Source organism: Physella acuta, unplaced genomic scaffold (genome assembly GCF_028476545.2).
Source record: "Physella acuta isolate Inbredline_101_S28 unplaced genomic scaffold, ASM2847654v3 ptg002080l, whole genome shotgun sequence".
NCBI lineage: Eukaryota > Metazoa > Mollusca > Gastropoda > Physidae > Physella > Physella acuta.
In genome coordinates this window covers 1-23,832 of record NW_026733582.1, presented here as the reverse complement: position 1 = coordinate 23,832, position 23,832 = coordinate 1, and the positions used below count along the sequence as shown (strand labels likewise).

The following is a 23,832-nucleotide window of genomic DNA, read 5'->3' as shown; positions in this document are numbered from 1 at the left end:
ACAAAAAAATGTCATCAGGCTACATAATGTTTATTAGCTGCGCATTCGCTTTCTTTGAACATGTGTAAAGCTGCTTTATAACTAAATTCAAATTTACAAACTTAAATCTTCATTACGTTTAAAGATAATCAAAGTTGTTAAAGAAATTATCGTTGTTGTGCATTGAAGCAGGGAAATCTAATTTTAGATCAACCAGGTCATCCGACAGACCTATATTTAGCTCATTGGTTGAACACGTGACACTAGGAGGCGGAGAGGAAATACGTTGTAGGTCAAGGTTGGTGGATGAAGCGTCGGGTGGGTACGTCGTACAGAAATGGTCTAAAATGGGGTTAACAGTTGCGTGCAGACTAGTCAGGTGACTGTCTAAAGACGGCTCTGTGCAGGATTCTGGAGTGGAATTGAACTCTGGACCTTGGCGTGATGCTCTGTAGCCTAGAGTTGGGGTCTTGAGCGAGTTTAGTTTTTTAGGCTGTGTTAATGTAATGCTCTTCGGAGTTTGTTTAGAGCCGGATTTTATTAGAGAAGGTCTATTTTTGTTTGAGAAAGTTGATCTCACCCAGGAATGTTCCAGAATTGTAGTCTTTTCTTTATTTTCAGGGCATGGATAAGCCTCCGCAATTTTTGAAGTTTGTGTTTGGTTCTCGTTTGTTTGGTGTATATCTCCAGACATGACTGATCTTTGGTTATTTAATTGATTTCTGATAGCGCTGTAGGCATAGGGTGATCCAGAAAAGTTGGTCGTGTCATTTTGACGCGTTTTTACACAATTACTTAATCCCATTTGTGGTGTGGCGTAAACTCCAGATTCCGATGCCGGAAAAAATGTCTGGGAATTCCAAACTTGCGCGTTTTCCGCGTCTCGGCTGTAGTTTTGCAGACCAGCTGAAGATTCTGATGGTGCGGGGTGGGCGTGTCTCTGGGAGGGGGTGAGGATTATCCCATGGTTTCCAGAGTTGTAGAAACTCTGAAGTGTTGACCTCACAGATTTCGGACCGCTGCTGTTGTTGCTTTCTTCACTGGGCAGACACATGACATCTTCCTGGTCAAACTCCGCACTTATGGAGTCGGTCACGTGGGAACTATTTTTAGAAATTTCAACATAATTCGCATTTTCTTCGCGTATTTCCGTATTCCCGTTTTTCATTTCATTTTGGCGTGTGAAGGGATGTACTGATGAGTCAAAATGGTTAAGATTTTTAGAATTTGAATTGCTAATAGATTCCTTTTTCTCTGTAGATTGGTCGAATGCTGGGAAGAAAAAGGAGTCGTCGGCTGAAACGATTTCTTCTATTAGCTTGTCCAGGCCCTCGTTGAATATCTCAGTGGGTTCACGAGAGTTTGGGGATGCTTGATTTGGTGCCGTTAAACTCTGGAACACCTGGGTCTGTTTGGGTGACGAATGAAATACAGGTGAGGCTGCAGGTGTGTTGTGAAACACCTGTGAGAATGCAGGTGGTGTGTGAAACACCTGCGAGGATGCAGGTGAGGTTTGAAACACCTGTGAAGATTCAGGTTGTGTGTGAAACACCTGCAAGGATGCAGTGGAGGTTTGAAACACCTGTGAAGATTCAGGTTGTGTGTGAAACACCTGTGAGAATGCAGGTGAGGTTTGAAACAGCTGTGAAGATTCAGGTTGTGTGTGAAACACCTGCGAGGATGCAGTGGAGGTTTGAAACACCTGTGAAGATTCAGGTTGTGTGTGAAACACCTGTGAGAATGCAGGTGAGGTTTGAAACACCTCTGAGGACGAAGGTATAGTGTGAAACTCCTGCATGGATTCAGGTGAAACCACACCTGTCAGGTGAGATCCAGAGTCTAGAAGCTTCGAACTAGCAGAGCTTGCTGTGTTAGATAACGAAGAAGAAGAGTCACTATCTGGTGGGGTAAATGGTGACACCGATGGTGGTGATACTGTTGGTGCTAAAGGTGACACGGTATAATTTGACACTGCTGAAGGTGACACTGTTGATGGTGACATCAATGAAGACGAAATATGGGAGGATAATCCTTCTGGTAACTCAAAATCAATAAAGTTTTGAATATCCACATAGGGTGACGGACCTTGTCTGTCTGGTATATCGTCTGTGGGGAAAGTATTCAAGGAATGATCTTCATAAAGATCTTGAAGATCTGTAGAATTTGTTTTGGAAATTTCATCTATAGATTCTGACAAAATGAAGCCATCACTCTCAGGAATATTTTTTACCAAAGTGGATTCGAGTTCTTTGGTTGGCGTTAGTTTGAACCTCTTTCTACTTTTTGTCTTGCTCTCTGTTAGAAGGTTATGATGTGAGTTATCTTCAATCTGCAGAACGCTGGGATAATGAGGTGGCGAAGGTTGGTTTAGGCGATGAAAAGATTCGACTGAGGAGGTTTCAGTTGGCGATGAAGACATAACAGCATGTACTGATCCTGGGGAGGATTTGAAACATACCGGACGTGTCGTCATCTTTGAGCTAAACTGACCTTCACCTACGACTGGGGTCAGCATGGAGTGAAAGGAAGTCGTGATTGTGAATGTTCTACTCGGGGATGAAACCGTCGGGTAAACTTTGACCTCGCTTGTCACGGTATTCGGCGAGACACGAAAATCTGAATGAGGCGGGTTTGAACTCTTGACCTCCGTCTTTGACATTCGAACCGTGGCGATGACGTCATCGGGAGACGACCGTTTCCGCTTGAGCTGGTTGTCTGCCAGAGTTGGCATTTTCAGGCCGGTAGTGGTCAGGTCAAAGTCCAGTTCCTGGCACTTCATCTTTCTGTAGTCCTGCCTCTCTCTAGACAGCACGCATTTGGCTTCTTCTTTGCTGGAATAAAAAGTTGGAGAAGATTTTAGTTAAAGAGGGTGGAAATGAATACATGGTATCAAAAATTAAGTATAGTTTAAATCTTGACGGTACATGTAGCACATATATGTAGCACACACAAGTAGCACACACAAGTACCAAAAACATGTAGAACACATGTACCACACACATGTAGAGTACATGTACCACACACATGTAGAACACATGTAGCACAAAAATGTAGCACACATATGTAGCACACACATGTAGCACACGCATTTAGCACACAATGTAGCACACAATGAACGGCGTGGTTGGGTGGTAGCATAAATGGCCGCTAACCCGAAAATCCTGAGTTCGCTCTTAACAATCAGACAGATTAAGGCAATGCTGAGTTGAGCGAAGGCAACTATCTAGGAGAGAAAACTGAAACAAAACAATCTAGCAGATTTTCCCGTGTCTAGAAAGTAGATGCAGAAATATTGGAAGACCATTAGCACTAATGTGGGTCTTGTTTGACTTCATCTAATATTACAATGTTACGAACGAAGTAGAGGAAGAAGAAAGGTCAACGACTTAGCATTTCCATGATATAATAGGATGGTCAAGACAAGATTTGTTGAAAATCTGATCATTTGATACGTGTTTAGGTAATAAGCATTACAGGGAAAATAAGAAGTCATGATTTGTGACCTCAGCTAACAAAATTGATGGCAGGTCCTAATAAAAGTTAATTGTCAAGATTTGAATCCGGTATTCATTATAACTGAGTTGACTCAAGAACTACCTTCCTGAGGTACCTGAAACTGAAAGTTTTGGAAATGTCATGACCTTCCTTACAATAGACGTCTTACAAATGATATGCTTCAAAGTATTACAAATGGCATACCTGACGATGAACGTCTTACATATGACCTACCTCCAAATGTTACAAATGACCTACCTGACAATAAAAGTCTTACAAATGACCTACCTGACAATAAAAGTCTTACAAATGACCTACCTGACAAGAAAAGTCTTACAAATGACCTACCTGACGATAAAAGTCTTACAAATGACCTATCTGACAATGAAGGTCTTAAAAATGACCTATCTGACATTGGTAGTCTTACAAATTATCTACGTTGCAATGAAAGTCTTACAAATAACCTACCTCAAAGTCTTACAAATGACCTACATGACGATAAAAGTCTTACAAATGACCTACATGACGATAAAAGTCTTACACATGACCTATCTGACATTGAAAGTCTTACAAATGACCTACCCTTAAATCTTACAAATGACCTACCCTTAAATCTTACAAATGACCTACCTGAAGATAAAAGTCTTACTTATGGCCTACCTCAAAGTCTTACAAATGACCTACTTGGCAATAAAAGTCTTACCAATGACCTACCAGCACGTATTTCGAGTGACCTACTGACGATGAAGGTCTTACAAATGACCTACCTGCACGTCTTACAAATGACCTACGTTACAATGAAAGTCTTACCAATGACCTACCAGCACGTATTTCGAGTGACCTACTGACGATGAAGGTCTTACAAATGACCTACCTGCACGTCTTACAAATGACCTACGTTACAATGAAAGTCTTACCAATGACCTACCTGCACGTCTTACAACTGACCTACCTGACGATGAAGGTCTTACAAATGACGTACTGGGGCGTACCGTGCCTGTCGTACGACACGGTACACTGGGACAGACCCCAGACCCACGACCCCGCCCGGGTCAACATCCGGTAGTAGCCAGAGTCGTCCGACCCACGGGATATCACTGTGGAGGGGGTCAAGACAACACGAATGGGTCAGTAGCATGGCGAAGAATAGGTGAAGTAGAGTTTATGTGATTATTTACACACTTACACATTAATTGTTCAGTTCTAATGAACAAAATAGAGTAGATAAAACAGAGTAGATCTGACTATACAATCGTGTTTTTTTTTTATTTTATAGCCTTGTGTACAGCGATCTGTTACAAGTTTCAAGTACACGACGTGTACGTAATATAATAGGTGAGGTAGAGTTGATCTATCAAAACACACAACCTTACGACACATTTAAAGGGACGTCCATATATGAAGACAATTAAGCAAGTCAAAGCTAGGTGCTTCGGTGTAGGGCAAGGATTAGGTGAATGGATATCTATACATTTGATTCATAATCAATATATTGACAATATATTTACCTAATCTCAATATCTGGGTTTATATTATGACAATTTAAAAATAAAAATCTCGAAATATAAACGCAAATAAACCCCCTGGACATAAACCAAACGACATATTATTATATTCTCGGGGCATAACCCCTCCCCTCCCCTGGACTATAACCTCAGATTGAGGTTTATATAAAAAAATACTGACATTGATAAAAACAACAAAATTATGAAGAAAAAAAACAAACGTAAGAAAAGAAACAATTTAATAATGAATTTAAAATGTATGCGCAGGGAGGTGGGGGGGTCATTGATAAAGAGCTGCTTATTTTAGAAATTAAAAAAAAAGAAAAGAAAAATCGAATATTCCATACAAGAATAACCAAAAGCGAAGTCTAAGTGTAAGTGACTTCAACTAAAATGTAAGTGTAAGCGATGACTCACAGTGCCTGTGGTTGTAGAGACACATCAGGGCATCACATGGGTGCTTCAAGCTGAAGCCGTCAGTACCGATGAGATCAGAGGGGTTGTATCCCAGTAGGTCGTGGATTCTACAGTAACAGGACAGAATGAGTTACAATATGTCTGTGTGTATATATGTATATATATATACATACATACATATGTATATATATATATATATATATATATATATATATATATATATATATATATATATATATATATATATATATATATATGTATGTATGTATGTATGTATATATATATACACACACCCATATGCATATACATATATATATATATATATATATATATATATATATATATATATATATATATATATATATATATATATATATATATATATGTATGTATGTATATAAACATTACAAAACTTACAAAAGATATTTGCGTATTTAGCAGTGTTTCATGATGGGCCAAACTGGATAAAAAAAAACCTCGTATTCTATTACACTCATAAACAGAAGTTTGGTCGAAAATTGAAAGAAACTGCATTGTGTAAATTTAAAGTAACAATTCAAAATTGATAAATAGTATCCATGTGGTAAAGAAAAGCTGAAAACAGCAGCTTTATTGCTCTGGTATCTTTCTGCTACTTTAGCTGGGTAAAGTATAGACGTAATGATTTTCGTCAATGGATAAAGAATGATAAAGACATTAGAGCAATTGGTGACCATGAAATTAAAAACGTAAGACTAAATGAACGTGCTTTTTTGTTAAAAGGAAGACATAGAACAGTCTAGATAATCAGCTGTAGAATGCTGGCTTTTAAGCATACATGAACCTTAATTATAAAAAATAAAATAAAAATGTAATATAGATAGGCACTCTTGTAGTTTATTTTAAAATCAGAACAACATACGGCATTGCTTTTATCTTTTAGAAATTGATAGTCTCTTACACATTTAAACACGCGACCGTGATGATCTTAAGAACAAAATCTTTTTTTTTTAACAGTTGAACGTCTAATCTAGATGTTTCAGAAATCGGACAAAATCTGATAGTTTAAAAAAATTGGAGCGTCTGACACAGATGTTTAATTCAGACAAAATGTGATCGTTTATACAATCTAAACTTCTAATCTTGATGTTTTAGAAATGGGACAAAATCTGATTGGTTAGAAAATTAAAACGCTTGACCTAGAAGTTTCAAAAGGGAAATAAACCGGGAGTGATCTCCCCTAAACTTTCTCGAATATTCTTATATAACTTGAAATATAGACATGATTTTAAAAATAGAATAGAATCTCATAGAAAAAGAATTGCGCACCAAGCGAACGCCAAAACAAAATGTACATAATAGTGTGCAATATTATTAGTACTTTATAAATTTACATGCGTTTTTTTAAAAATCGAAAATAACGTAAATTAGTACTTCTGGTCAACGGAAATTACTCAAAATTTGACGAAAGGCAGAAAATTAGATCTTTTACTTACAAGTGAAATTTCATTTATCTATCTGAAATAGTACTCAAGTTATAGGCTTTTGAAAAATTCAAAGTAGAAAAAGTACCACTTCCGGTTATCGGAAATCGCTCAAAAGTTGATCAGGATCTACGATTTTGATAAAATACTTATATATGAAATTTCATCGACCTAGCTGTAACGGTACTCAAGTTATCGTGTTTACACACGGACAGACAGACACACAGACATACGGACAAGATTGCAAAATTATGTTTTTCCGTATCAGTGAGGTGTAAAACGTCGAGATTTGTAAAAATCTCGATTTTTTTTTTTGCACGATTACAAGACTTTCTCTACACGAGAAAGTAAAAATATTATTGGTTATATAGGCTAATTCAAACGTCTATGCTAGAAGTTTGAAAAGGGAAAAAGTCTGATTGATTATGACCTAGAAGTTTCAAAAAGGAAAAAATAAACCTGATTGGTTATAAAATTCAAACGTCTAACCTAGACGTTTCAAAAGGGAAAAAGTCTGATTGATTATGACCTAGAAGTTTCAAAAGAAAAAAAAAATCTGATTGGTTCTAAAATTCAAACGGCTGACCTTGCGTCGCAGTAGACGACCTTGTAGTCGAGGGCGTGTCTGGTGATGAACATGTTCTGGTCAGTCTGGATGCCGGTGACCATGTTGTTGCGTATGGGGCAGCAGACGGACAGCAGCTGTTTGACCTTGACCTGACCCGTAGCACGGTCACGGTACAGGCTGAGTTTGACGTTCCATTGGAAGAGCTGAGATAGAGAGGTGGAGAGGTGATGAGATAATGAGGTAGAGAGGTAGTGAGGTAATTAGGTGGGGGGAAAAAGGTGATGAGGTAATGAGGTAATGAGGTAATGAGGTGAAGAGGTAATGAGGTGAAGAGGTGAAGAGGTGAAGAGGTAATGAGGTAATGTGATGTGGGGATGAGTTGGGAAGGTAAAGATGTAAATATGTGATGAGTGGATGAGCTGGGGAGATAATGAAGTAAGCAGGTGATTAGGTGAGAAGGTAATACGGGGATGATGTCGATGATGTTGTAGCTGATGAGGTAGCTGATGAGGTAGCTGATGAGGTAGATGATGAGGTAGCTGATGAGGTAGCTGATGAGATAGCTGATGAGGTAGCTGATGAGGTAGCGGATGAGGTAGCTGATGAGGTAGCTGATGAGGTAGCGGATGAGATAGCTGATGAGGTAGCGGATGAGATAGCTGATGAGGTAGCTGATGAGGTAGCTGGTGAGGTAGGTGATGAGGTACATAGGTGATGAAGGAGGTTTTGATGTACAATTGTAATGACGTAGGTGATGAGGGACAGTGGTGATGAAGGAGGTTTTGATGTACAATTGTAATGACGTAGGTGATGAGGGACAGTGGTGATGAAGGAGGTTTTGATGTACAATTGTAATGACGTAGGGGATGAGGGACAGGGGTGATGAGGTCGGTAATGAGGTAAAGAGGTTATATGAGCTATTTTATGAGAAACAAGGTATCGAGGTAGGTGACGAGGTAGAATGTCGTTGAGGCATACATTTTTCTGAGGTAGAAAGGTTATAATGTACATGTGATTAGGTAGGTTTTCAGGTAGATTAATGATGACGTAGGTGATGAGGTAAAGAAAGGTTGTAATGTACAGGTGAGGCGGTAGAGATGTGTAGGCGGAGAGCTTAAGAGGAGCTAAGGTAAAGAGGTGTAGAGGTAGAGATGAGCTAAGGTAAAGAGAATCTATGTAATGATATAATAAGGTTGGTGTTGTCAGGCATCGTTTCGAAAAAAAATCTATATACTTTTAACCGTGTCCACCCACCCCCGGAAATTTTAGTACTACTTTCGGTCACCCGAAACTACTCAAAATTCGACAGAAAAAACAGCAAAATAGATCTTTTACTTATATGTGAAATTTCATCTATTTATCAGAAACTGTATATAACCTTATGAAAAATTGAAACAAACTAGAACGAATTCCACTTTCGGTCACCGGAAATCGCTGAAAAATTGAATCAGAACTACAAATGTGATGTAATACTCATAAATGAAATTTCATCAACCTAGCTGTAACAATACTCAAGTTATCGTGTGCACAGAATCACACAGACAACATTGCAAAGTTAAGTTTTTCTGACAAATCGGGGTCTACAACGTCGAGATTTACGAGAAAATGAAATAGATCGTTTGCTTTGCAGATAAACACAAATGGAACACATTGCAATGTAATAATTCATAACTATATACATGACTTTGTTAACTCAGCTAATGTTTTCCTTTTATTTGAAGCAGTACTAGATCTATTACTTTAAAATTATAAAGGTAGCATTTTTTCATTTTAAGCTTTTCGTATTGATGACTTATTATAGAATAACTTGTAATCTCTAGTTTATTTTTGTGCTGTTGAATGTTTCTACTTTAAGCGTTTTTGGTAACTCAGTTTTAAGTTGCGTCCCTTGTTTATTTTAAATTAAAAAATGGCATCATTACACATCAACAATCAACTCTGGAAACCGCTGTATCCCTTACATTAACAGCAACTTTGATTAATTCTTATATTCTTTTTCCTTATAAAAGTTTATCTATGTATGTTGAAGTTAGATTAAAAGAACTGTAAATTTTACTAAAATGAACTTAAAGTCTTAGTAATACTGGAATCCGATTCTTTGTATAGTTATAAAATAAACAACTTTTTTTTATAATTCTAGATCCTTTATCGCCTGTTGGCACCTTCTTTGGAGCGGTAGAGGTGATAAGTTAGAGAGATGATGAATGAGGTGAATTGGTAGAAGGTAGGCCTACAGATGTAAAGAGGTGTATCTGTGATGAGGTTCAGAGATGATGAGATATAGAGGCGATGAGGTAAACCGCACTTTGTGAAACGATCCAAGGCGATATATGTCTAATTTTAATGAGACAATCTGTATTTCTGAGTAGTTTAATTGGTTATGTAAGTTATATACATATATTAAATTGTTGCACTTTATCACAAATGTAAATGTTGGCAAAAGTAAAAACGAAGCCGGTGTCCTACTTACTTCAGTGACGTCACAATTGTCATGCATTACTTTTTTTTATAAAATTGTTTCTAAGTATTCACAGTTTTTATTCTATTTATTTATTTTTTAATACTTTTTGAATTTTTTTTTGCCTCAGACACATAATTTCGCTTTAACAATCGGCTTGTGAGGACTAATACAGATTTACAATACTAATACTTCTTTCTGACATGTACTTTCATTTATTTAAGATTTCTTACTCAAAAAAAAAAAAAAAAATTCAATACAATTTTTTTTTTAACCTGAAAATGTAACTGTGTAAAAATAATTGTAGTTCAATGTTCTGGACAATGTTGTTTTTTTTTGGTCGGGTGGGTTGAAGTTTATAACTAGAGCTGAAAAACATGTGGGTTAAAAGAATAATAATACTATCTACTTATATAAGGACAACGTGTAATAATGAGAGTAATACTGTAAGCAAGTGAAGCCGAACTGAACTATGAACTTAGATCATGGAGCAGGTCTTCGCTTGAAAATAAAGATGGCTGGTCGATCGGACAAACTCGATTCTAGATTAAATACCTCGGCCTATAAACCAATAAATTTGAGTTGTAATGCTATAGCTTTAAATATATGACTGTTTTTTTTTTAAATTCGAGAATTAGCTGAGTGTTATGTTATGTTGGTCAGAGAAACTAGAATCTAGATTACACAAAAAATAATTGAGTTTTTACTAAACTATTTCAGCCTTAAATTTTTCATACTAGATAAATGGCCCGTTAAGGGAGAAATACAACGGGCGCTAGGTTGATATTATTAACATTTTCTCTAAACCAAAATCGGCATTATAACCTGATTTAACCTTGATTTATACGTGGTTAGTGCACGTTTATACTAAATATAGCCGTAGTAATACAAAAATTAGGCGGTAATTTTAGTGTCTTTATTATCGAGTATCGATGACGTCATTATTTTTGTGGCATGAGATTTATTTACTCTAGAATCAATGACGTCATTCTTTTTCGTGTAACTTTGAAAGAAACACTTGTCGCATTTGTAGTTCATACAGACGTTCTTCGGCTGGGGGAGGGGGGGGTGACACCCAAAGATATGCCTAAAAGAAACTCTACATGCAGATCACTTTTAAGATTAGCCAAATTAATTAGGTTGTAAAGTTAGCGTCTGTATTATCAAGTTTCAATGACGTCAGATTATGTATTTTTCCGGCACTGGATTTTTAATTCCATGTTTACTCTAGATTCAATGAAGTCATTTTATTGTGCATACGTTTCCGGCTTTTGAACTGTACATATTTCGTTTCGTTTTGAAAACTTCCTATATGTTCCATGTGACATCAGTCTTTCACTGTGCACCTTTTTAATTTCCTTAAGTTTTCTCTAGAACGTTCAGGACAGAGTGACACACAGTGTGAAAAAATAGCGAAACTATTATTATAGATCATTATTGAATTAATTTTTTTCTTAACATTGGAATGGGTTAAATTAGAATATAATCTAACTAATCTATATATATAATTATCTTCTGGGAGACGCTAAAAAACAAGCTGTAACCGCGCTCCCTTTCACCCCCACCCCTACATGGTCTGGTGAACTGTAGTTCACGCTAAATGAACCGGGTTTAGTGACGGCTATTAGGGGCAGATAATGTAGTTTGAAACGATTTTAAACTTAGGGGAGGTAACTAAGAGGAGTTTGCTTTCACGGGGGGGGGGGGGGGGGTAGAGGGTTATCGTCCTTAACGACCTACTGATAGTGTTTTAAAGCAGATATTTTCAGTGGCAGCATTGGTACTGTCGAATTCACAAATTATGAATGACTTAAAAGTAGAAAATAAAACAACTAAATAGCGGCGTATAATACGCCGCGGGTCGGCTCGTACAAAATATTTTACCAAATGAAACTAGAGGTCCTAGCTGTTAACGGTAAAAGATAAATATTTGGTACCGTATAATAGATATAATAGTAAAATCAGTGAAATGCTGGTATTCAACCGGTAAGAGGGTCTGTGCCGCTTCTTTACCGGGAATATAGATTCTAGTATTGTATAACTAGAGGTAATATTATTAAGGTCTGATGACTAAGGGTCAATTCAATGCCCAGAGTTCACAGCCTTATTAAAATGATAATTGGTTCTTACCAGGTCCGATGACCTCTTGTCTCTGGCAAGGGTTTACGGCCGGTTAATAAAATAAAATAGCAGGTCCGATGACTACGGGTCAACTCAATGCCCGCAGTTTACGGCCTGTAGTAAAATAGAATGAGGCTGTGTATGATATATATCTACTGCTCCGTGGCTGATACACGTGCAGGATAAAAGTAGTACAGCAGGTAACAAATATCTACTCAACTGCCACGTGGAATTACATCACAGGCAGGAATAGTTTAGGTCAGATAAGTATTTAAATGCCCTGTGGGCTAAGGCACGGGCAGTGTAAAGTTAAGTAATTCAGGTAAGTCATCGACTAGCACAATGTAAAGTAACAATGTATAGTGTTTATGAAAAAAATACATGACAGCAAGATAATATCTATATATGGTATTTATTAAAACTCCTTGATACACTGTTAATCAATTATGCATATAAAAAGTAAAGTTAAGTAAAAGTAAGAAATAACTAAGTAAAACCAAACCCAGAAAAACACGTGGAGGTCGGGCCGACGGCCCCAACGCCGCGTGCGACACCACCAGCTGAGCTCAGTGCTGGGAGAGTGCGAGAATCCCTTTGTTGCATCCCCTTATATGCCTTTACATTGGCGGTGTGTCACGTGGACAAACTAGCCAACTAGAGAGGGGCCTGCGAGGGGGACGAAAGATAGGAATGTACGTAGTTGTATAGAGGGGGGGGGGGGGAGTATAGAGCAGGTAAGGGGTGGTGTAAGAATAACGTGGAGCTAGGCCTAAACGGTTTCACCGTCACACCCCCTTTCCTCGCTAAAATTTCGTGGTAACGCAATTTTCAGCGGACCAGAAATAAAACAATATCTTTTCATGTGTCTTTCAAAGTATAGTTAAGCAAAAAATGTAAATAACAATGTCTTTAGACGAAAATTAATAACATTGAAACATAGGCCATTGACAGGCAAAATGAGTATACATTAGTCCAACATCAATTACAACATTGTGATATGCCATTAGAGGCTATAGAAAACAAAAATTGTTTTTATGTAAATTGTAATAAGACAACGGTGAATAATGACATTTTTTTGTTCAGTATAAGTTTACATTGTATTCAGGAAATTAACTAACGCCAAGTTCTGTTTTAGAAGTATGACAACCAGGTCTAAGAAGTCAGTGGAAACCTGTGAAAAATACTGCAAGAACAAGGGAAACCAACAAATTTATGCATAGATATGAAGTTATGATTACATAAGATATGACAATGATAAATGCCCATAGAATTTTTTTTAAAAAGCAATGCTTGTGTATACAACATATATCAAAGTAAGTCATAAAATAGCTTCATTATTTTTTAACTGTGCAGCTTGCATCAATTAAGTGCAAGGCTGGATTTGAGCTAAGTTCAGGCAATCGACCATGACTTACTAAGAAATTCCACCCTAAGTCTAACTAGCTAAGTTATGCTTAGTGACTTGTCAAAACTCAGAATGGGGTGGGTGGCAAAACGTGAAGCGCCAGTAATTAGAGATGGGTAGACATGGACACAACAGCTATAGAGCAAACGGCACGTCTCCCGATAACTTAGGCTGGTGTCCTTGGACCGTTGTTTCATCAAGTTGTATGTAGGAGGGCGGGGCTTCCAACGAGGTTGTCTGCGTTGGCCAATTTGAGCGTTAGAGTTCTTGTTTTGGCCAGGTACGCAGTAATTGACTGTGCTGTTAGTTGGGGACGATAAGTCTGATTCGGTCCGCAAGGGGCGAGAACCAGATTTTGTTGCTAAGGGTGATAATTGTAACTTGCTTTGTTGATTATCTGCCCCTTGTATAGCTGCGACAGGTAATTCAGGACCGAGAGCGATCCTCCTCTCGTCGGCGAATTTTTTCCCTCTGGGCAGGGGCTGGTAAGGTTTGGTATGTGTGGTAGGTATAACAATGGGGCCGATAAGGCTGACAATCTCAGTGGTTGGGTTGTTTGCATAATTAAGGTCGACTGAAGCATCCGGTGCTGTGTTTATTGATGATTCAGTCGGGGCAGGGGAAGTAATTTTAACGAAGTTGCTGCTATGGCTCAGTGTAGCATCATGAGTGTTATCTTCTCCCTGTGGCAGGGTTGGTGTGTCTGGTGTAGCGGGTGTTGGTTCAGGTCCTAATATGGTCATGTTTTTCAGCTGCTCAAGCATCGCCTGCTCGGCTATCTGCAAGCGTGCTTTCATTTCGGTCATTCTTCTTATACGTTCGTTACAAATAATAATTTTCTCAGCTATTGATATGCTGGTATCTGCTAACATTTCGTCTTCTTGTTTTGCTATTGGTTTGATACTATCCCACTCCGATCTTTCAAATTCATAGAACCTGGCTTCTATAGCCCATTTTCTCTCTTTTAATTTAATTTCTTCTTCCCACTGCAGCTCATTTAATCTTTCTTCTTCGTCTAATCTTCTTCGTTCCTCTTCTTCTTGTAAGTCCTCTAAATTCTCTTGGTATCTTTGTCTAACAAATGCACTGAGTGCCGCCCCTTCGTAGCCATAGTCAATGGCGTACCTGATGAGGGCGGGGATGCTAGTGGAGCCACTCATTATGCAGCCTGGCTAGGCCGTTGACACTGGTAACGTGACACGCGTGTGCTCAAGCCGTGTACCGGGTCACGCCTAACAATAAACTAACTACAAGAAAAGTATTTGACAGACTAACAGAAGTAGGCCTATTCTGCAAATAATAGACTACTAAGCTAACTACAAGAATAGGAGACCAGTTTTAAAAGTACCACTAAAGGAATCAACGTAGTAAGTCAGAGTCAAAAGCTAAAACTTGACACTTAGCTACAATTCCAGTGGTCTTGCCTTTCTTGTGCAGCCGTCAGTTGTACAGAATACTTCTTGAGCAGGTAGCAATAACACACAGAAATATTTTTTCTGAAAATTCAAAGTAAACAACAGCAGTAAAATTCAAATATGTGAAACAGCAGGATTTATTCAAATACGAGTGGCTAACTCGTGTCTAGTATTTAGTTTGACGAGCCCCCATGTTAACGGTAAAAGATAAATATTTGGTACCGTATAATAGATATAATAGTAAAATCAGTGAAATGCTGGTATTCAACCGGTAAGAGGGTCTGTGCCGCTTCTTTACCGGGAATATAGATTCTAGTATTGTATAACTAGAGGTAATATTATTAAGGTCTGATGACTAAGGGTCAATTCAATGCCCAGAGTTCACAGCCTTATTAAAATGATAATTGGTTCTTACCAGGTCCGATGACCTCTTGTCTCTGGCAAGGGTTTACGGCCGGTTAATAAAATAAAATAGCAGGTCCGATGACTACGGGTCAACTCAATGCCCGCAGTTTACGGCCTGTAGTAAAATAGAATGAGGCTGTGTATGATATATATCTACTGCTCCGTGGCTGATACACGTGCAGGATAAAAGTAGTACAGCAGGTAACAAATATCTACTCAACTGCCACGTGGAATTACATCACAGGCAGGAATAGTTTAGGTCAGATAAGTATTTAAATGCCCTGTGGGCTAAGGCACGGGCAGTGTAAAGTTAAGTAATTCAGGTAAGTCATCGACTAGCACAATGTAAAGTAACAATGTATAGTGTTTATGAAAAAAATACATGACAGCAAGATAATATCTATATATGGTATTTATTAAAACTCCTTGATACACTGTTAATCAATTATGCATATAAAAAGTAAAGTTAAGTAAAAGTAAGAAATAACTAAGTAAAACCAAACCCAGAAAAACACGTGGAGGTCGGGCCGACGGCCCCAACGCCGCGTGCGACACCACCAGCTGAGCTCAGTGCTGGGAGAGTGCGAGAATCCCTTTGTTGCATCCCCTTATATGCCTTTACATTGGCGGTGTGTCACGTGGACAAACTAGCCAACTAGAGAGGGGCCTGCGAGGGGGACGAAAGATAGGAATGTACGTAGTTGTATAGAGGGGGGGGGGGGGAGTATAGAGCAGGTAAGGGGTGGTGTAAGAATAACGTGGAGCTAGGCCTAAACGGTTTCACCGTCACACTAGCCAAGATGACATCAGTCTAGTCATTGTGATTTGTTTTTTTGTTTAATGTTCCCACCCACAAAGTGGACAGAAAGATATTTCAGAGCACGCAAATGGCTCTAAATCATTGCTATTGGGTTTGTCGATTAATTTAATATATTATTTATTTATTAATCGTCGCGACCACCTTATCGTTAATACCAGGGGTCGAAACCTTTTGAGACGGAAGAGCCAAAAGTTACAATTTACAAAATTTTCCAATTTTTAAAGTGCCACTAACACATTTTTTTTAATGTCAATATTACAGCATGTAATTAGGATTAGATGAAAAAATGTTATTTTTTATTTGACATAAATAGCTTTATATATAAAATTTATAGTTATTCATATAAAAGCATACACATGTTACGCACAAAACATCTTAAAGTATTTTAGCTAGCTCTGTTCTGATAAAATTCCTAATCACATAATATAATTATAGGACTTTCCCAATCCATTTTAGAAGCTAAAGCATTTTTTTTCTTTCTTTACGGACACCGCCGGCTCAGGGGGTTTCTCCCATTCGCCAGGCAGGCCTCAACACAGCCAACTCCGTAGCTGGGGTATTGTTTTGATTACCGTGTATTGGTCACTTATGTCCTTCGGTTCACACAGGGCTAATCTTCCACCCTACTCGTACCCCATCGTCCAGTACCTGGCTCAACCGTTGGAGGCTAATAACTAAAAGATGAAGTCACCCGGGTCTAAATAATGCATACTGACAGATAGAGAAATGCATTCTGAATAAATGAAATTCACTATTGAACGATATTTGAAGGGGTCGGCACTGGTAAGAATTGAACCGTGGTCACAAGGCTGGCCCACCCCGGTGAATACAACACTGAATAAGATTTAATTATTTTTTTTTTCATTTTATTGCCTTTATTTTATGTGAGCCTCTTCGTATGATTTTTCTATCACGAATGCCATTCCATGTTCCAACCTTTGAATAAAATAAGCATGAAATTGAATGTAAATTTGCCTTTTTTTTTTGCCTCAGACATGTAATTTACAGCGTCAGTTGTGTGTGTTCGCTTTAGTATTACAGTTTTCATCACCGGCCTGTGAGGACTGATACAGATTTACAATAGTAATATTTCTTTCTTACTTGTAGTCTACTTTCATTCATTTAAAATGGTTTACTTATTTACATAGATGTAATACAAAACGTCTAAATATAAAAAAAAATTTTTTTAAAGAAAACCAACCTGAAAATGCAAATGTGTAATTAAATGATGGTTTTAGGGATTTTTTTCCCTCGGCGTGGGGGGTGAATAAGATTTAATAACGATTAAAAAAAATAAAAGGTTTCTGACTATTTGCCAAATGAATACTTCAACGTGAAATTTCGCTTATTTAAAAAAATTATTATATAACGCCACTAAGGTTTTAAAAACTCAAAATAGAGTTAAACAATAACATTTTTATTTGAAAATAATAATAAAAAAAATAATTTTAGTTACTAAAATTATGTTTGTACATAAATACTTTCATTAATTTAAATATATTTTTTATTATTTTGAAACAAAACTACTTTTTGTTAACCTAGTAACTTTATTAAAAGTTATTTCCCTTTGGTTAGTTAAAATTTACACTGGCGTTACTAGGCAAAACAATATTCAGATTTTATTTGGAACCCAGTGTAATTAAACTCTCGAGTTCTTATAGCAATCCATTTATTAATTCACCCTAATATTCTTTTCCATATAACAGTTTACCGTTGTATAATAAAATTCCAATAATGCTGTTAATCCGTTATTTTTATTCGTATGTTTTGTAATTAATATATTTTTATTTATAGTTCGAAATATTTTGTTTCCTCCCTTTATCAGAAGGAGGCGCCTTTTTAAGTTACGACGCGCATTAGGGTTAGCGTTAGTGATGGGACGAGTTGTTATTAGTTGAAGGCGTTGGGTCAGTGGTGCTAACAAACGATCTAATCACGTTTTACAATAACAAATTAATTTAACTACAGAACATTGTCAGGGGGAGGGAGGGGGGGGGGGTAAGTACCAGTTAATAATACATAGTCATCAGTGTTTCTTCCAGACTGTTTTTATCCGGGGGTGCAATTGAAATTTTTCGGGGGGGGGGGGGGGGGGCGGACACTGTCAAAAGTATATATTTTCTATATAAATTCCATTTCGTTTGGGGGGGGGGGGGTAGACTTTCTTCGGGGGGCGGTGGACCCCCGAAGAGATGCCTGGAAGAAACTCTGATAGTCATCATCTTTTTTCCCGTTCGCAGATGAAGTATTGTGTAAGTGAAGTAGAGTTCATCTGTTTCAATGACCTCGGCATATAGATGGATAGTTTGGTCAGCACTATGCCCAGCCGCCTTCAGTTCTCTAATGTGAGTCAGGTACCTATTAGAGCTGGGTTGACTCATGGACGTCCGAAACCAGAAGCGTAGCAACTGGGATGCGGGTGGGTACATATGTCCCCGGGCGCCGACCCTAGGGGCGCCAGAATGGGTTGGATAAAAATGTAAATCTCATTTATAAATATAATAAATATATGGGGGTGGGGGCACCAATTTGTGATCAAAATCGAGAAGACACTTAGTTTGTAAAATAAAATGAAACGAACCCGCTCAGCTAAAGGAAAACTTACCGAGTATCCGCTGTGTTTTATTTTAGATCCAGGTTTTTGGTACCAGCATTTCATGGCTAGGTAGATGGTTCTTTTTAGACGTTGACCTTTAACCCCAGATACGGAATCTGTTGGAATGAAAACATAAAAATGGGAAATGAATAAGTACGAAAATTGGAGATTACACTGTGAAATAGGTGTATAGATTCCAACAAGTTTGACGAAATGCCTTTCGTCATTAATGTTGACAGTGGCGTAGGCAGGGGGGGGGGGGTCATAAACCCCCCCCCCCCCCCCATAGACCCCTCGGTATATATATATAAAGTATGAGGAGGGTGCAAATCTAAAGTTTGAGGGGGGGGGGGTGCAAATCAAAAGTCTGAGGGGGGGGGATGCAAATCGAAAGTTCGTCCCCGGGTAATAATTGGAACCCGCCCCCCCCCGCCCCTTGAGACGATCCTGGCTACGCCACTGAATGTTGATATGTATTAAAATCATGTTTTTGTCGATTTTGCCTTAGTAGCAGCCGAATAAATATAAAAATTTAAAAAAAATAAAAAGAGAGAGAGAGAGAGAGAGAGAGAGAGAGAGAGAGAGAGAGAGAGAGAGAGAGAGAGAGAGAGAGAGAGAAATTAAGCCTATCAGTGTCAGGAATGTAATATTTTATCAATCAATGTTATTACATTGGCGTATCCAGAGAAGTTAGCAACATAATTTTTTTGCGCTTCGGACTACGCTTCTATTATTTTCATCAAGTCTAAATTATATCATGAAGTGTAACCCTCGTAAGACAAACATTGATCATTGATTGTATGGGAACTCCGCGATCGATATTCTGAAAATATTCAATATTCTGAAAATATTCAATATTCTGAAAATATTCAATATTCAGAAAATATTCAATATTCTGAAAATATTCAATATTCTGAAAATACTCAATATTCTGAAAATATTCAATATTCTGAAAATATTCAATATTCTGAAAATATTCAATATTCTGAAAACCTTATTTTCAAGTAATTTGTACTCATAACTTAGCCGATAGAAATTTTAAATAAAGCTATACTTTTTTAATTTACATAACCCAGTTATGCCAAGTTTATTTTTTTTTATTTTTAAAATAAATTTCTGTGATAAAATGAAAACACCGAAATTGTTTTTGAATTTATAAAAATGTGTTCAGTTACCGAAAATACCAAATATCAAATATATCCAATTGTAATAAATAATTTTTTTTTTAATTGGAGAAAACAAAATTACATAACTTTTAGATACTCAAATATTGTTGAAACATAAAAGTGCTCAGTTTTTCGGCATCCATTTCTTGTGTAACTAAAAAAAAATGTAAGTATGTCGGGGTAAATTATCTAACAATATAAGCTAAAAGGTTAGTGTACGAAATAAAAACGTGTTTACCTTTCTCGAACTGACCATCGTCCATCTGCCTGACCAGTTCCGGGTAATCTTTTTCATAGATCAACTCTGCTGCATCTTGGCCGATGATATTATGCTAAAAAAAAGTTGTATACACATAATATTAACATTTGTTTACTTCACAGTAACAAATTTAAATGGGGATTTGTAATAAACAAATGAAAAAGTTCATTTTGATGATAATTATTACCCTTTTAAATTTGATATTCTTCTTTTTTACGTTTACACACTTTTTATCTTTTTATTAAAAAAGAAGGATCTAGTCTATTTGTAGATCTAGTAATTATTAAAATATAAAATAAAAACTAAAAAAAAAATATTTTGTGTCAGCTATTTGTTCATGTCGCCAAAACGTGAATGGAAATGTGATGTCAATATTCCCCAGCCGCCATTCATACATTTTGTTTCTAAATATTTTAAAGTACATGATTACAATTGTTTTCTAGCTTTAACTTTAAGCTATCTACTAATATGTGACTGTACCATATTTTTTTCTCTACCTATAGCTTTTAGCTATCTACTGATATGTGACTGTACCATAATTTTTCTCTATCGTTTTAAGCTATCTGCTGATCTGTAGTTGTCCTATAGTTTTTCTCTAGCTATAGTTTAAGCAAACGATTTGCATGTGATTGTCCTATTTTCTTTTCTAGATATAGCTTAAGCCAACGACTAAACTGTGACTGTTCTATATTTTTAAACTACCTATAGCTTTAGCCAACGACTTACCTGTGACTGTTCTATATTTTTAAATTACCTATAGCTTAAGCCAACGACTAAACTGTAACTGTTCTATATTTTTTCTCTACCTATAGCTTAAGCCAACGACTTACCTGCGACTGTCCCAGGTAGCTGAACACATTCTTCGAGACAAAAATCACCGTCTTAGTTTTATCCAGCATCAGAAAGAACCCATGCATTGCCTCCAGCATCTCAGAACCCTCACTCAACACTCCAGCACTCGAAGTTACCTCCCCTCTCACCTCACTCAATACTCCAGCACTCGAAGTTACCTCACCTCCTACCTCACCACCCTCATCAAGTCCCGTCACTCTTGATATCCCTCCCCTTCTCGCAACAACTGATACAGAATCCACACTGCTCTGAAAACCACTTAAACTTTCACGCGATAATCTCCCTGCATTTTGAGTCGACTTTGACGTTTGGATATCGCTGTTATGTTCGGAACTCTCTTTTAAAATAAAATCAGTATTGTGATTAACCAGCGTTGGGCAAGTATCCCGCAGAAAATCTCTCATCCCTGCTTCCAAACCTTCCTTGTATCTCTGGATCTTATACATCTTCTCTTCCAAATCCACGTCTCTCTTATCCTCACAGAGAAACTGCCTCCTCAGGTTAAACAAGACCGACTCTGGCAATTCAATATCCGGGTTGTTGATCAAAAATGGGCGTGTCAGTAAGGTGCCAGCCACAAGGTTGCCAGACTTGTCCAACATGGCAGATGGACGGTCCGGTGAGTTCCAGTCGCTGACGCTGATCGGGTCGTCGTCAGACTCTGGTGCCAGACATTCCGCTTGGTCTAGTCGTTCTGGAAAAAGTCGAGTTTCATTGTATACATAGCTTTAGTCTTGTTAGATTGACCATTTTAAAGTATGATAGCTAGTAATCTTTATAACTTTAGTCTTGTTAAATTGCTTATTTTAATTGCTAGTAATCTTTATACCTTCAGTTTTGTTAGATTAATCATTTTAAAGTGTGACAGTTAATAATCTTTATAACTTTAGTATTGTTAGATTGATTATTTTTAAGTTTGATAGCTAGTAATCTTTATAACTTTAGTATTGTTAGATTCATTATTTTTAAGTTTAATTGCTAGTAATCTTTATAACTTTAGTATTGTTAGATTCATTATTTTTAAGTTTGGTTGCTAGTAATCTTTTTAACTTTAGTCTTGTTAGATTCATTATTTTTAAGTTTAATTGCTAGTAATCTTCATAACTTTAGTCTTGTTAAATTTGATTTTTTAAAAAGTTTGGTAGCTTGTAATCTTTCACAAAAAATATTGCCATCATTGATACCTAATTTCTATTTGTTAGTTCATTTTATTTTTTTCTTCTTCTTCGTTTTTTAATTTTAGTTTTGGGAGGGTTTCCATTCAATACAATTACGTATTATGTGTCAACTGGTTATGCGCCATATAAGCCGTTGACTCCGATTTCAGCCCGTTTATTTTTTATTAACTTGCTTCCATAGCCTTTGTACAACCAAGAATAAACTACAAGGCAGCAGTTGTTTGTTTTTGGAGTTGTCTCTCCTAGAAGAGTGGCTGTCCCCAGCTATCGAGCCTCATCTGCCCGATGGTTCGAACTCGAGACTTTTCGGATCAGCAACCATGGGCTTTACCGAATAGACAACGCCGACATAAAAAAGGGAGTTAAAAAAAAACCTAACCTTATAACTAAACCTTAACTCTAACAGTTAAAATAAAACAGGCCACGGACTTCACCGCTTGTTTGTAATTAGAAAAAAAAGATCAAATCACACCACATTCACACACCACACACACACACACACACACACACATTCTCACAAAGCCCAGTCACAATATTTCGAGATAGTGGAAATATAGTGAATTGGATCCTATGGATATTTTTTGTAAATTAAAAATATTAAATATTTCATGAAACAATAATCAATTTCTAATAGTCTTAAACACGAACTGATGTATTAAATATGGTAATTAATTCGGAAAAAGCACGAAATTTAAGAATATCTTTTATGGTATGGTGGTTTAGCTTAATCACCTGTTTCAACGTTTTTCCTGCATTTTAAGTAGGCCAAGGTCAATTTTAAAATAGTGAGCTTATCGGGCTTTAAGCTCTCTATAAGCTCCTGGGGTAATAGGGAGGACAGCTCCGAGAAAACCTCCTTCTCCTTGTCTCTCCGGCTTCGTGACGTCACATCCGCCCGCACCGCGTCAGACCTGATGAAATTAAAAGACACAACATGGCATCAAATCCAATCACATTCCTCCGTGCCACTGTCAAACATTCGGCTACCTATTTTTAGTTTAACATTTAACAATCAAACAGTTCAAAACGTAGCTAATGGGGATGGCACTAATGCAATGTTGGTACATTGCCATGGTTGGGGGGTGTGGGGTGGGAGGGGGAGGGTGAAATCAAATAACAGGGGTTTACGCAACATTCTGTACTTTTGACTAGGGGTCATTCGTAAATGACGTCAAGCTTTTAATTTAGTCTCCCCCTTCGTCACCTAAAATGAGACCCCCCCCCCCCTTTTCCCCCTCCCACTTATCCCCCCACCACCACTAAAAAGTCGTCACGCTCTAGGTTTAGAACACTTCTATATTGCATTTTTTGTTTCTTTTTAAAACCTTATATTATTTTTCGGAGATATCAACTCTTTAGTTTAATTATACGGAATTGTTTTTAATTCGTCTGTGTAAAAGTCTTTCTTTTTTAATGCGAAATAACTGTTGAAAATTCAGTTTTAAAAAAAAAAAACATTGTCTAACGAAGTACAACAGCGTCATGCTACACTTCATAAACCCCTGCCCCCCCCCCCTTCCCCCCACCATCCATACCAATCTTCACAAAAGCCTGGACCCCCAACCATATGACTTTGACGTCATTTATAGACGACCCCTTTATTGTATTACAATTCCCAATACTAAAAGTCGGCTCAGGAGCAACATAAAGATCTTTAAATGACTAAGCGTGACTCTTATCAAAATTAAACAAGTCATTTTAAAAGTATCTATAACATTTGATTCAAAATG

The 23,832-nt window shown here is 37.3% G+C and overlaps 1 protein-coding gene across 1 annotated transcript; it reads right to left on the bottom strand.

The window, feature by feature from the left end:
- Nucleotides 1–14: 14 nt before the first annotated feature.
- On the bottom strand, nucleotides 15–23,013 carry LOC131932059 (mucin-2-like; the record flags this gene model as incomplete). The annotated part of the gene is made up of 8 exons (XM_059288928.1): nucleotides 15–2,810; nucleotides 4,427–4,571; nucleotides 5,397–5,503; nucleotides 7,446–7,630; nucleotides 18,657–18,763; nucleotides 20,052–20,145; nucleotides 20,903–21,618; nucleotides 22,835–23,013. Coding segments are annotated over 8 exons (4,225 nt in total), but the record flags the coding sequence as incomplete, so codon positions are not given.
- Nucleotides 23,014–23,832: the final 819 nt, after the last annotated feature.